Source organism: Puma concolor, chromosome B3 (genome assembly GCF_028749965.1).
Source record: "Puma concolor isolate L17-30 chromosome B3, mPumCon1.1.hap2, whole genome shotgun sequence".
Lineage (NCBI taxonomy): Eukaryota > Metazoa > Chordata > Mammalia > Carnivora > Felidae > Puma > Puma concolor.
This window is the reverse complement of record NC_141672.1, coordinates 120,092,593-120,106,893: the sequence shown is the minus strand read 5'-3', so window position 1 is coordinate 120,106,893 and position 14,301 is coordinate 120,092,593. Positions and strand designations below refer to the sequence as shown.

Sequence of the window (14,301 nt, the reverse complement as noted above, 5' to 3'; positions counted from 1 at the left end):
GTGCTCACAGCCCATCTCGAGGCTGCAGCTCACCTGGGGCTTAGGCCTGCCTGGTTCTCTTGTCTCTTCACATGTGCTCACCTATAAACATCTGAGCTCAGGTGAGCACCTCCAAACAGCCACACATTCTATAGCACCTCTCTATCATCAGGATCCTTAGCTCTCGTGATAACAGCATGGCCATTATTGTCCCTGAGCCAGTGACCTCCAGACCCTCAACACCTGATGCCACATTTGGGCCCACAGGGAGTCAAGATCTGGGTTTGGAGAGTCTACAAACAAACCAAGCCTTTGAAATAATCCTACACGTTCTAGGAGTCCTTGCCTCTCCATCCTGCTCCCTCTCTCTGCTGTCCCCATAGTGAACAACTTCCAGGAGGGATGGAGGGTGGCAGAATAAGAAGGGAGAAAGCTGGGTCACACTCGAAGCCCACTCAGGGTAAATTTGATCAGCTGTGTGTCACTAGCCAGGATGTCATGGCATCTGTGCTGACCCTCATGAGACTAGGAGGTGTCTGAACAAGGCACCCAGGCCTCCCATAGAGATGCCAAACATGTATCCCTGGGAGCAGCTGCAAATGCCCCGCCCATCTATACCTGGAACCCACCCCTGCTCTCCTTTATCTGTTCTGTGACACCCCTACCTCCAACCTCTCTAGACGCACACCTGCCCTGTACCTGCCCCAGTCTATGCCAGGCACAGTCCACTCCCCCACAGGCCACTTCTGCCACTTCACTGCCAACCTCCAGAGCCATCAGTAGCAAAGCCAACACCGCTGAAGCAGAGGGCAGAAGCTGGGGGACCAGCAAGTGGCATGTGTGATTCATAGCCTCCAGTGGGCCAGTGAGACAGGGCATCCCCCAGCTGATTTCTCTTTGATCAGGAGCTGTGTCCAGGGAGGGATTTCCATGACATTAGAAATTATGGCCAGACAAGCTAGGGATGCCCTGGGCTACTCTGGAGATGTAGAAAGGGCAGCCTTTGTTGCTAACGATGACCTTCAAGCCAGTGAGGGCTCCGAAGCTCACTGTGTCACAACAGCACACAGACTTTCCAAGGATTAACCTGCAGAAATGAGCGAGAAGTGACAGGAGCCTCTGGAGGGGGCCTTGCTCACTGCGGGAGGGTGGCCCTGAGGGGCGGGAATGCTGAGTTCCTACAGTCTCAACAGTTGCCAGCAGGTCAGAGCCAGACTAACGCCGACCAGCTTCTGTTTAGACTTGCTCTGGCACAAATCATTTTTAAAACCCAGGCTGCAAAGTTCCAGACTTTGGGGCCTGCCAAGTTCACGGTGCCCCTGTGTAGTCGTTAATACTTCCCTCCCAAATTTATTAGTCTTGAAACTTGCCCATAATTTATGAATTACAGCTACTGGTGGGAGTGCCACAGTTTCACTGTATATCACAGGAAACCTCTGCGTCCCTGTATGCTGCCCCAGCACTCAGAGAAACCCCCACAGAGGTGCACCAGGCCAGGCGGTCCCCCCAGAGGGCCTTCCCTCTGCCAAGCAGCTGGCACCAGGGTGTACCCTTAGGAGAGCAGAGACCTATGTGCTGTGGAGACAAGTCGGGGTTTCTGCCACTGCTGGCCTCCTCACGTGTGTTCCTAGTGGAGTCACTGAGGACCCAGGGAAGCCCCGAGCTGTAGGGCCTCACACAAAATAGTGAGACAGTTGACAGGGCAGAGGGCTAGGGCTAGGGGTTTGTATCTCACCTCAGCCTTGAACAAGTTACTTTACCTCTCTGATCAGGACTGGCTCCATGGCCTGGTGACTTGGTTGGTCATACAGGGGCTCGAACTTGGTTCAGTGCTCTGCTGTGGTCTACTTGAAATCCTTAATGCTTTTTTTTTTTTTTTAACAGATGTGTAATTGGCATATAGCTTATTAGTTTTGGGTATACTGTGTAACGATTAGATATTTGTTGTATATATTGCAAAATGATCATAATAAATCTAGTTAACATCTGTAACCATACATATTTATAAAATTAAAAAAAATTTTTAAGTTTATTTATTTTGAGAGAGAGAATAAGCAGGGGAGGAGCAAAGAGAGAGGGAGAGAGAGAATCCCAAGCAGGCTCCATGCAGTCAGCACAGAGCCTGATGTGAGCCTCGATCTCAGGAACCATAAGATCATGACCTGAGCCGAAACCAAGAATCAGACGTTTAACCGACTGAACCCCCCAGACCCCCCAGTTACAAATATTCTTTTTAATGTGATGAGAACTTCTAAGATTTACTTGCTTAACAACTTTCAAATATGCAGTACATTATTAGTAACTATTGTCACTATGCAATACAGCATATCCCCATAACTTATTTATTTTACAATAAAATTTGTACCCTTTGACCCCAATCACCCATTTCGCCAACCCCCACCTCTAACAACTACCAATTTGTTCTCTGTATCTGTGAGCTCAGAGTTTTCTTATTTTTGTTTTGTTTTTAGATTACACATAATTGAGATCATATAGTATTTGTCTTTCTCTCCCTGACTTATTTCACTTAGCATAATGCCCTCAAGGGACATCCATGTTGCAAATGGCGCAATTTCTTTCTTTTTTATAGCTGAAATACTCCAGTGTGTGTGTATCTGTGTGTGTCTGTGTGTGTGTATGTACACATGCCACATCTTTATTCATCCACCATTGGACACTTATGTTGTTTCCATGTGTTAGCTATTATAAATAATGCTGTGATGAATGTGAGGGTGCATCTTTCCAAGTTAGTGTTTTCGTTTACTTTGGGTAAATACCCAGGAGTGGAATTCTATGATAGTTGTATTTTTGATTTTTTGAGAAACCTCCATACTACTTTCCACAGTGGCTATAAAATGTACATTCCCACCGAAACTGTGCAAGTGTTCACTTTTCTTGACATCTTGCCAAAATTACCTCTTGTCTTTTTGCTAATAGCCATTCTAACAAGTATGAGGTGGTATCTCATTGTGGTTTGTAGTCCCCTGATGACGAGTGATGTGGAGCATCTTTTCATGTGTCTGTTGGCCATCTATATATGTTCTTTGGAAAAATGTCTATTCAGATCCTCTGCCCAGCTTTTGACTGGTTTGGTTCTTTCCGCTGTTGAGTTGTATGAGTTCTTTATACGTGGTGGATATTAGCCCCTTATCACATATGATCTGGCTTTTTGAACAAGGGACCCCACAATCCTGCTCGTCCTGTCTCTGAGCCCCAGTTTTTCCAGAATGAGGATAGTAGCAGAAGCACATCTTCTCTGCGAAGGATTGGGCTTTTGGTCACAGGCACAGCTCTAGTGCATGGTACACAGCAGGTGCCCAGTGAATGTCCGTGCCTCCTTCTATGAGGGCTGCCGAGTCAGGGACCAGGAGCCCCAAACCAGGAATCAGGGCTTCCCTATGGATTTTGGGGCCCGTGTCTGCACAGGATGTATGGATGTGGGGTCCTGGGACCCTGCCCCACAGCACCCACTCTCACCCCTTCCAGGAGGCCCAGCTGACTCAACCTCAGCCTTTCTGTCAACCTCAGCCTTGCCAGGCAAGTTGGGGCTCCACCCTAAGGGCAAACACACATAATGAGCGTTGCCATGGCCAGCACTCGAAGGGCTTTGGGAGGATTAGCCCGGATGCATTTTCAGAATGTTTACACCCCAGGAAGAAAGGTGCCAGGTGGCCAAGAGCAGCTGCTGCAGCTGCCTCAGAAGGCTCAAGACTTTGGGGTTGGTAGGGAATGCCATGGGCCAGGGGTTCAGAAAGGTGAGGGACATCCCAGGACTAGACTTGACATTCATTATCTCAGTAAATCTTACAGCTTCCCAGCAGGTTGGTGTTTCTCATCCCCGTTTCACCTGTGAGGAAGCTGAGGCTCAGAGTGCCTAGGGATTTGCCTGAGACCACAAGGTGGCTGTTTTGTCCTGGAGCCTGTGTTTGTGCCCACCCTTCTTTCCAGCCCTTCCAGGGGCAGCCAGCTCAGTCCTCCCATGGGGTGGTTCCTCCATGGCCCTAGGGCCCCTTGGGGCCAAATCAAAAGAAACTCTGGGGCAGGAGATTATTCTTAGGTGGAAGGTGGGCAGCCCCTCGTGTAGAGGATGAATGGTGGCCTGTTCCTGGCCACAAGCATCTGTGTCTACCTCCTCTCCTTTTCCCCAACTTCCCAGTCACCCAACAGTCTCTAGTCTCCAGGCAGGGATCAGGGACAAGGAGAGAGGCTGTGTGCTGAACAGTGAGAGAGAATCCCAGAGGGGGAGGTCCTGGGAGGTCCTGCAGGCCCCCAGACACAGTCATCTGTCCAGTCAACACTATTTATTGGACGCTGGCATATGGCAAGCCTCATGCTAGGTGCTAGAGAGATGCTGAAGAAAATGTGGCCCCTGTGTGGGTCAGGACGGAACCCCAGCCCAAGTGGTCAGTTCTGGAGAAGTCCTGCTTAAAGCAGAGAGCAGGCATGAACAGTGTCAGCATTGCTAGAGGAGTCCAGCAGGCCTCGCTTTCAGATCTGTATCTTAAAGCTCATTCTGAGGCCCCTGTGTGGGAATAGAGGGAGCAAATGCAGACTGGACAAACCTCCAGTGGCCACCTGGGCCCTAGGTTTTGTCAGGCATATTCATGCAGCTAGCATCCCATTCATTAAACCCAAGACATGACAAGAGTCCGAAGGGGAAAGCACGACATCTGACCTATGGCTAGACCACAGGACCATAACAGAGGGCATCAGGGGTCCCTCGAATAGTCACAGACTTGGTAGGAGTCGGGTGAGGAAAGAGAAAGCACTGAGAAGTGGCCAGTCTCCCAGCCTGGGTGGGCAAAGAAACCATTCACCAAGATGGAGGTGGAGGGAGAAACTGAGTTCTATTTGGGACATGTTGAATCAGAAGTAGCTAGAGGTCATTCAGACGAAGTTGGCCAGTTGCCACATCAGTCAGAAGTTCAAGAGAGACATCAGGGCTACAGTTGACCTAGCCTAGATTGTGTTTTCCAATGGCTTGGATGAAGATGTGGCAACCTCAAACAGTCAACACTGAGATAGGAGAAAGATCTAATACCTTGGACTGAACCAACATTAACAGTTCTCTGGGGTGCCTGCATGGCTTAGTTGATTAAGTCAACTCCAACTCTTGGTTTCCGATCAGGTCATGATCTCACAGTTCATGGGTTCGAGCCCCACATCAGGCTCCATGCTGACAGCGTGGAGCCTGCTTGGGATTCTCTCTCTCTCCCTTTCTTTCTGTCCCTTCCTGGCTCGCTCTCTCTCTCTCTCTCTCTCCTCTCTTTCTGCCCCTCCCCCACTCTCTCTCTCTAAATAAATAAGTAAACTTAAAAAAAAAAAAAAAGTCCTCCTCAGCAGGCTGCACCTCTGTACTGACATTTGCCTGGGATGAGAAACAGGAATCCTCCATGGGGGTTACACAGCCAAGTGTGGTAAGGGCTTGGCCTGGCCCCAGTTACTGCAGAGAAGCCCTGGGTGTCTCGTGAGTCAGTGGAGTAGGGTGGTTGCTGCACCCACTTGGAAGATGTCAGGCTGCATTAGGGGAGTAATCCCGCCAGATTTTAGGAAGGACCAGTTTATTAAGTAATCCTGGCCTTGCAGGGCAGTGGCCAGGATTAAAGGATCTCGGTGTGTGTAGTGCCAAACCCCAAGGTGTGGAGCTATGAAGGCACAGTGAATGCTCCCTCCCTTCCCCTCCTCCACCTGTTTTGGTCACATCTGTAACCCCTAGTGAAGCCTTCAGAGTGGAAAAGCTGGAAAACTGGGGAGGAGTAGAAAATGGACAGTGGTTTCCCAGAGGAGACTTCTCAGGAGGGCCTTTTAAGTGTTTAAGTGTTGGATGGTCTGTCACCATCACATAGACGGTGAGGAGCAGTGGGCTTAGCCTTGGTACCTGTGAAAGACAGGACCAGGGTCTGCAAGGCTTGATTAAATGGAGATTGGCTGTTTGACCAAGGAATGGACATCCTAGTAAGGCCCCGCCTGTGCTCCTCAGAGGCCAGGACTCCTGGCCTCAGTACCCAGCACAGGGTCCAGCACACTGTGATCCTACTGAGCACAAATGAACAAGAAGCTGTCCACAGCTGACTGTTAGAGCTCCTCAACAAAGAGGTAGGCCCTCCCTTCCCCAGGTGTGCAGGCCATGGAGGGGAGAGCCCCCCATCAGGAGGTAGTGAGGTGATAGCCCAGATGCCTCTGGTCCCTTCCCACACTGCTCTCTCACCGCTGGGTGCTTTAGAGCTGGCAGAGGTTTTGGAAGCTATCTAGCCCAGCAACATCACAATCTGCAAGGGCCTCACCTGCCCCTGGTGGTACAGATGAAGAAACTGAGGACCAGAGAGGGGATGTGACCTCAGGCTCCTGTGGCAGTGGCATGCCCCAGGACAAGACCCAGGATCTGGGTTTTGGGTTTGTTTGTTACAATTTGTTTATACAATGTTACATTAGTTTCAAGCGTACAACAGTGATTTAACAAGTTTATTATGCTGTGCTCACCACAAGTGTGGCTACCATCTGTCACCATACAATGCTATTACGATACCATTGACAACATCTCCCATGCTCTACCTTTCATTCCTTGGACTTACTCCATAACCAGAAGCCTGTATCTCCCACTCCTCTTCAACCATTTTGCCTATCTCCCCACCACCTCCCATCTGGCAGCCATCAGTCAGTCTCCATATGTACAGGTCTGTTTCCACTGTTTATTTATTCTTTGTTTTCTAGATTCCACATGTAAGTGAAATTATATGGTGTTTGTCTTTCTCTGACTTATTTAGCATAAGGCCCTCTAGTTCTGTTCATGTTGCCTTAAATGGCATGATCTCATCCTTTTTTATGACTCAGTAATATTTCTCTCTGTGTGTGTACACCACATCTTCTTTATCTGTTCTTTTATCAGTGGACACTTAGGGTACTTCCACATCTTGGCTTTTGCAAATAATGCTGTAGTAAACATAGGGATGCATATATCTTTTCAAATTCGTGTCTTCATTTTCTCTGGGTAAATACCCACTGGTAGAATTCCATGGTCTTTCTATTTTTAATTCTTTGAGGAACCTCCGTATTGTCTCCCACAGTGGCTGTACCAGTTTGCATTCCCACCAACAGTGCAAGAGAGGGTTCCTCTTTCTCCATATCCTTGCCAACACCTCTTATTTCTTGTGTTGTTGATTTTAGCCATTCTGACAGGTGTGAGGTGACAGCTCATTGTAATTTTGATTTGCGTTTCCCTGATGGGGAGTGATGTTGAGCATCTTTTCATGTGTCTGTTGGCCAGCTATATTTCTTCTTTGAAAAAAATGTCTGTTCAGGTCCACTGCCCATTTTTTAATTAGTTTGGTTTTTTTTACTGCTGAGTTGTAGGAGTTCTTTATATATTTTGGGTTTTAGCCCTTTATCGAATATGATTTGCAGATAACTTCTCTCATTCAGTAAGAAAGTGGTCCAGTTTCATTCTGCATGTAGCTGTCCATGTAATTTTCTAGGCTCTGGGTTTTTCTTCATCACCCCAGGCCACCTTCTGTGTGTAACTCCCTTAGGATGAATTTTCACAGGTCTGCAGATATTTTAGCCAAGTTCATAGTTCTGCCCATGTCACAAGTCCCCTGCAGCCATGGCGCAAAGGAAGGGACTGGAACCTCCTGTCTGGCCCAATAGGCCTGGAGGACCCCCTCCTGTCACTGCTTGCCGGAAGCAGCCATACCAGCCACCACCTACTTCCCAGGGTGACCTGCAGGGCTAGACAGCATTTACAACATAAATTATAAAGAGCCATGGAGAATTGTATTGCTGTCTGATTCTGAGGGAGCATTGCTGGCTGATCCTGGAACAGGGCCTAGAGCGAGACTCCCTCGGGCCCCTCCCTCAGCTGAGGCATTAATGCAAAACACACCTCTCACCACAGGCATTTAAAGATCAAAAGAGGCCAAAAAAGCTTCTAAGAGCCAGGTCTGCCTGTGCTCACAGACTTCCAGCGTCAGGACAGATTGGCCTTTGCAGTGATTTCAGGTGTGCCCAGGAAGGCAGCCGTAGAAAGCATCTGGTCCACTCATCTGTAGACCACGGTTCCTAGGAGAAGCACCTAGGGGTGTGGACTCCCTCAGACGTCCATAGGAGAGGAAGAACTAGACTTCTGTGTGTTGAAGGCCTTCGTGTGCCTGACCCCACTGGAGAAATTCGACATTCGTTAGCTTGCTTAATCTCCTTAACAGATAAGGGAACAGAGGCTCAGAGAGGACCATTTGGCTAAAATGTGGTAGGTCGAGGTTTGAAATCAGGTCTGATTCTGATAGGTCCTTGTAGGACCCTAGGACCCAGGGGAGACCACGGTTGCTAATGGAGCATACCCTGAGCTCAGCTGACAAGTTACCAAACTGAGTCAAAGATCATCTTGTTACTCTCCAAACCGTGCCAGGTCCCTCCTGATTATCACTTGACTCTGATCCCTCCCTTCTGTCCCATCAGGCACCACTTCCCTCCCCAGGACCTGTCAGCCTCACCTGGGCATTGTCTCTGGTCTCCTTGCCTAAATCCTGGCACCTTCTGAACCACTCACCCCACAACCTTGGGAGTGAGTCACACCTGACCGCATTCAAACTTTCATGTGGTTCTTCACTGCCCTCATAACAAGGCCAAGCTCCTTGGGATGGCTTTTGGGGTCTCCAGTCATCTGCTTGTCCTCCCATTCTCAGGCCACTCTGAATTTCTCACCTTTCCTCTCTCCCATTCCCTCTTCATTCCTATCAGGATGATGAACCACCATTTCTTTGAGATCCTGATCCCATGTCATCTCCTTTGATCTGAACAGCTTTATACCTTGTCATGCATTATTCATGCAGTAACTATTTACTGAGCACTCACCCTGTACTAGGTAGTGGGGAAGCGCAGCCCCTGGTCCATCCCTGTACTGCATGGGAGACTAGGTACTCAGATAGATGAGCCAAGGGGATGTCATCAGTGATCAGCCTCTGCAGCTGTCTGTGTGTGGCCACTTGCAGGGCTTTGAGACTTTTGTACTGAGGATGGCATTTCCGGTCACCCTGAGAACCTCAGGTAGACTCAGAGACTTAGGCCATCCAGGCAGGGAAAACCCTGAGGAACTGTTTCCACACCCCTCATCTCAGAGATGGGGAAACTGAAGACAGAGAAGGAAAGGGCCCTGCCCGTGTCACACATCAAGCCAGATGCTTCATGAGGACCTGGGTCCCTGATACCCAGGCCAGCCCAGCCTTGGCGAAGAGCCCCACTGAGGATTGGAAAGCAGCAGAGAGCCTCTGGGAGACAATGCCTCCTCTCATGGTGATGGGTAGGGGCTTTAGTACTGGGGGAGGGACATGAACTGGCCACAGCCTGGCGAGCCACCACACTCACCTTTCTCTGTCCTCTGCATAGATGCCGCAGTGAAAGATGACATGAACAGCTACATCAGTCAGTACTACAATGGGCCCAGCAGTGGTGAGTCTGTGTCCAGGGCCGATCTGCACATACCAGAATCTCTCTGTGGCCCCACGCAACCCCTAATGTTGAGAGTGGGGACAACTCGGCCTGGCGTGCCCATCTCCTGTTGCCTGTGAACCATAACTGCAGGCAGAGTTCAAAGACCTGGAGCTTTAACTCCCAGCCAAGTCCAGCACCCAGCTATGGATGTCAAGGGTGGAGTACTCTGTGATTACCAATGAGGGCTGCATGTGGGACCCTCATATGAAAGGGGGGCTGGAGGTTAGAAATCTGAGTGACCTCAGTGCCTCTCAACCTGAGACCCTTTCAGCATGATCATGATGGGGGTGAGGTATTTGGGCTTGAGGAGCAACAGGTGTGGGGCATGTCCTTGCTCCAGTTACGTTTCATTCTTGCACTTGAAAGAAGTTTCAGGGGAGCCTAGTGGTTTCCACTTACGGGAAAGGTTGAGTTTTAAAATAATACGCAGGCCTATTGCTTCTCAGCCTTTTGGCTAAGATCAAGTGTAAAATAATACGCAGGCCTTCAGTGTCTTGTTTCTCCTTAGCCAGTGTCTTAAACCTTATAGTTTGTATTTCACAGCCTTCAAATCCTTATATATTCCATTGTAAGACTAGAATGTTACATTGTGTGACATGTATAATGCATTGGATTTTTTTCTTTATAATTTAGCCCCCTCAAGATCTCTTTTCTCCCTCTCTTTTTCAAAGCTTCATCCAATCTGCTGATTTCAAACACCATCATCTCTAGCTCAGACCTCTCACCCAGTGCACTCACCCCACAACTTTGGGGAGAGAGACCTTGCCCTCACTGTGCCTGCCCACTGTAATTTGGCCCCTGGATACTTTTCACTTAAAGACCTTCTGAAGTGTCCTCTGTCCTCCCCCTGCAATGCTTCCTTCAGGGATGAATCAATCTTCTGAAGACACAGCTCTGATCATGTCACTCTCAGACTAGCCCCAGTTAAAACTTTGAATGACTCCCCCTGACCATGAAACCCAAATTCCTTGTCCTGGCACCTCATGCCTTCTGAGTTAGGATGTTGGCATTAATAACCCCAGCAGCACTGTGGTTTAACTAAATCAACAAAGGTCCATGGCAGATCATCCAGGTACTCTGCTCCCAGGTTGTCATCTTTCCTTCAGCACCCAGTGGGCAGAACAGCTACCATCTATTCTAGAGCATTGCTGACTGCCAGGCAGAGCAACAGCCGTTTACCGTTTATATAGATGCCACAGATCAGTTCTCACAGATAATTGACCAGTGCGTGTCCCATGTCCACACGAGTTCACCAAGACGAGGGCAGGGCATAATCCTCCCTCAGGGCAGGCCAGCAAACATTGGGAAATTGGACCACAGACCAACCCCCCCTACCCCCCCAGCAGAGCCCAGGCACACTCACTGTCCACCATTCAGGTCAGAGCCACCTGCATCAGGGCCTGCAGAGGTGTGGCATAGGGAGAAGCGTTACCAGCATCCCCTCCTTTCTTGCAGACAGTGGTGTTCCAGAGCCAGCTGTGTGTGTAGTCACCACAGCTGCCATCGATGTCCACCAGCCCAACGTCTCCTCTGACCTCTTCTCAGTCGATGTGCCCCTGAAGCTCAGCAGCAACGGCACCCGTGCAAGTGCCACCTCCGAGAGCGCCTCCCGCTCTGCTCACAGCTCCGTCACCCGAGCCCAGAGCAACAGCAGCCAGACACTGGGCTCTTCCACAGACTGTAGTACCGCCCGTGAGGAGCCATCCTCAGAGCCCAGCCCCTCTCCTCAGCCACTGCCTCTACCACCCCAGCAGCAGATGGCAGAGGCCACGGTCCAGGACCTGCTGTCCTCCCTATCAGAGGACCCCTGCCCATCCCAGAGGGCCTTGGACCCAGCCCCTGTCACCTGGCCCAGCCCAGCGGGCTCGGCCCAAACCAGCCCTGAGCTGGAACACAGGGTAAGTCTTTTCAACCAGAAGAATCAGGAGGGCTTCACTGTCTTTCAGATCAAGCCTGTCATCCACTTCCAGCCTGCTGCACCCGTGCTGGAGGAGAAATTCAGATCTTTGGAATCCAAAGAGCAAAAGTTGCACAGGGTCCCTGAAGCCTAGACCCTCCAGTTGGGCTGCGTGGGAGGAGGAGGGAGAGCTATCTGGATGCTCTCCTAGAGCCCCAGAGGCAACCAGGGGCATCACTCAAGGCCCGGGAGCCCACCTGGCCTCCCTCAGGGTGCTGCCTGCCTCCAGGGAGGTGTCACCAGGCCAGGAGGCCACATGCCTCAGACCTCAAAGCCCAGAGCTGGCGCCTCCTCTGGCCCTGCTCAGGGGAGGGTGGTGCTCATGGCTAGGGTCTTTTTAAACCATTTTTACAAAAACCAGCCTGTGGCCCAGCTTCAGCAGGGTAGAGCGCAGGGGCAGCCCAGCCTCTTCCGTTGCCTTTGTTCCTGGCGCCCACCCCGGACCCTTGGGAACAGCACTGTGAGCAGGGGCTATCTAGCCCCACCCCCAAGCCGTCTTTTCTGGGAATCCTGGGTGGAGCCAACACAATCATACAAAGACCACCATCTGAGCCTATTTCATTCATCCTCATTCTCTCATTCGGCATGAGCATTTCTGAGTCTTTTCCAGTCTAGTTTTCACCTTCATAGGACATAATGAGATGAATCTGGAGGTGGGTGGGAGGGTCGCTGGGAGGGTGGGGGGACAGCTGTTTTCCAATCTTGGCTTTAATAATAAAAACCAACTGCACTGAGACTTCTGGTTGGCAGAGGTTTTCCTTTGCAATTGCTAGCCCAGGTGAAGAAGCATGAGTGGGTTTGGGTTGGCCTGGCCTGGTGTAAAGCCACCCAGGTAGGCCCAAGCCGCACCCAGCAGCTCTTGAGGCCTCTACAGACTGGAAGGAGCCCTGGAGTCCAGGCAGGAAGTTCTCACACTGCCTGGCTGTGTGACTGCACTGGTCTCTTCCCGCTCCTTCATCTCCCCACCAAAACAGAGCTTGGAATTTTGCCTTCCTTGCTGACAACACCAGTTCCCACACCCAGTTCCCTGACCCAGGTCTCCATTCCTTGGGGACCTCAAACTCCAAAGGTCCACAACCGAGTGCGATATCTTGACTGAAGCCTGCTCTTACTCCCAAGTTCCCAGCCAGGGCGCCATCATCTACCCAGCTATTACCATGCATGGCATGGGCATCATTGGCTCCCTCCTCATCCCTCACAAGCAGTGGTAAATCCTGGCCATTCTGCCCTTCAAAGCACCTGCCCTAAACCCCATCACAGCCTTGCTGAGGCCCAGGCGCCGCCGCTGGTTCCACATTCCACTAGTGGGTCCTTCCAGGCTGATGAGCCTGGTGCGTGTCTCCCTCGCTGAAAAACCTCCAAGGAATTCTGTGTTTATAACCGCTATGTTTTGTTTTATGTGTACACAAAAGGGAAGACTTAATTCCAGGGGCTCCCATTGTCCCAGCTGAACTTCTCAGTGTGTTCATAGCCCCTTCCACTTACCTGTCCTTCTGGCTACCCTCCCAACCTGTTCTTTGTCCCCTCCACCTTTAGGTTGTTCTCACTGTATCTCACTAGTCCCTCACTATATTTCAGGGTGTCCTCAGGACTTCTGTGTCCTCATGTGGACTCATCATGATAGTGCAGTGATCCCATGGCTGGGTCAGCATTTGCTTCCCTGCCTGCCTCCCCTTGGTCCTCAAAAACAGGGATCAGGCCTGAGTCCCATTAGAACCCCAGAACTGTGCATAAAAGGCCACAAGTTTGGGCAGAGCCACTTGGGAAAGATGGCTAAATTGTAAGGTACGACCACATGCAGGCAAAGAGCATCCGCTTGATTCCTGGGGAGATGAGCAGTGTCCACTTGAGCCATTTGGGGGGAGTAATCTGAGGCATTCTGAGTGGCTAGCAATGCCATTACAGTTTCCGTTACTGAGCTCTTCACTAGGGCCTCTACTGGAGCTCCTTTAAGCCTTCCAACAATCCTGTGAGGCCAGTATACTAGCCCTGTTACACAGATGGAAGAAACTGAGGTTCAGATAGGTTTAAGAGACTTTCCTGAGGTCAGACACTAATAAGAGAGGCACTGAACCTGGAGCCCAAATCCACCTGGTAGTGTGTTGAGTGCTAAGGCTCCCAGCTTTCAGAGCTTTTGGAAGCAAAGTGGTACTCTCAGCTTTTGTCACATAATGGGTGGAGGGTATTACATGATTTATAATCTCTAGGGTAGGAGCCATAAGGGTCTGTAATTAGTGGTCTGCATCTGCTGGACTAGAAACAGCTACAGTCCTCAGCCAAACCCAGCTTGCTGAGCTCCCATTGCCCCAGCTCTTAGGGTACCCCAACAGGTGGTGGAGCCTGCCCTGCACCAGAGGTGAGACCCCACTCCTAGCCAGCACTCGCCTCTGCTCTGGACTTCTACTCCAGAGAAAACCACAAGACAGGGAGGAGAGCAATGGGGTAAGATGCTAGGCAAGTGGCACCTGCTCTCTGCTTCAGTTTCCCCATCTAGAAATGGGGTTTACAGAAGAGCTCTACTTTTGAAAGCTGATTTCTTAGGGAATTTGCAAACTGCTGTGAGGTGAAAGTCTGCCTGAGCACTCAATGTTGGCCTCACGCCTGAACGGGCAGTACCAGTGTTAGCATTGGGCCAATTAAAACTGAGGACAGGGGCGCCTGGGTGGCTCAGTAGTTAAGCGGCCGACTTCGGCTCAGGCATGATCTCGCGGTCCGTGAGTTCGAGCCCTGCATCGGGCTCTGTGCTGACAGCTCAGAGCCTGGAGTCTGCTTTGGACTCTGTGTCTCCCTCTTTCTGACCCTCCCCCGTTCATGGTCTGTCTCAAAAATAAATAAACGTTAAAAAAAATTTTTTTAAATAAATAAAACTGAGGACAGAGATA

General features: G+C 50.4%; 1 protein-coding gene across 1 annotated transcript in view; it reads left to right on the top strand.

Moving 5' to 3' along the window:
* TMEM266 (transmembrane protein 266) overlaps positions 1–12,066 on the top strand; it is a 74,177-nt gene extending 62,111 nt beyond the window's left edge. The window contains exons 9-10 of the mRNA XM_025919975.2: positions 9,358–9,420; positions 10,918–12,066. Of these exons, the coding sequence (XP_025775760.1) occupies positions 9,358–9,420; positions 10,918–11,513 (659 nt within the window). The 3' untranslated portion in view covers positions 11,514–12,066. The remainder of the gene's footprint in view (positions 1–9,357; positions 9,421–10,917) is intronic.
* Positions 12,067–14,301: the final 2,235 nt, after the last annotated feature.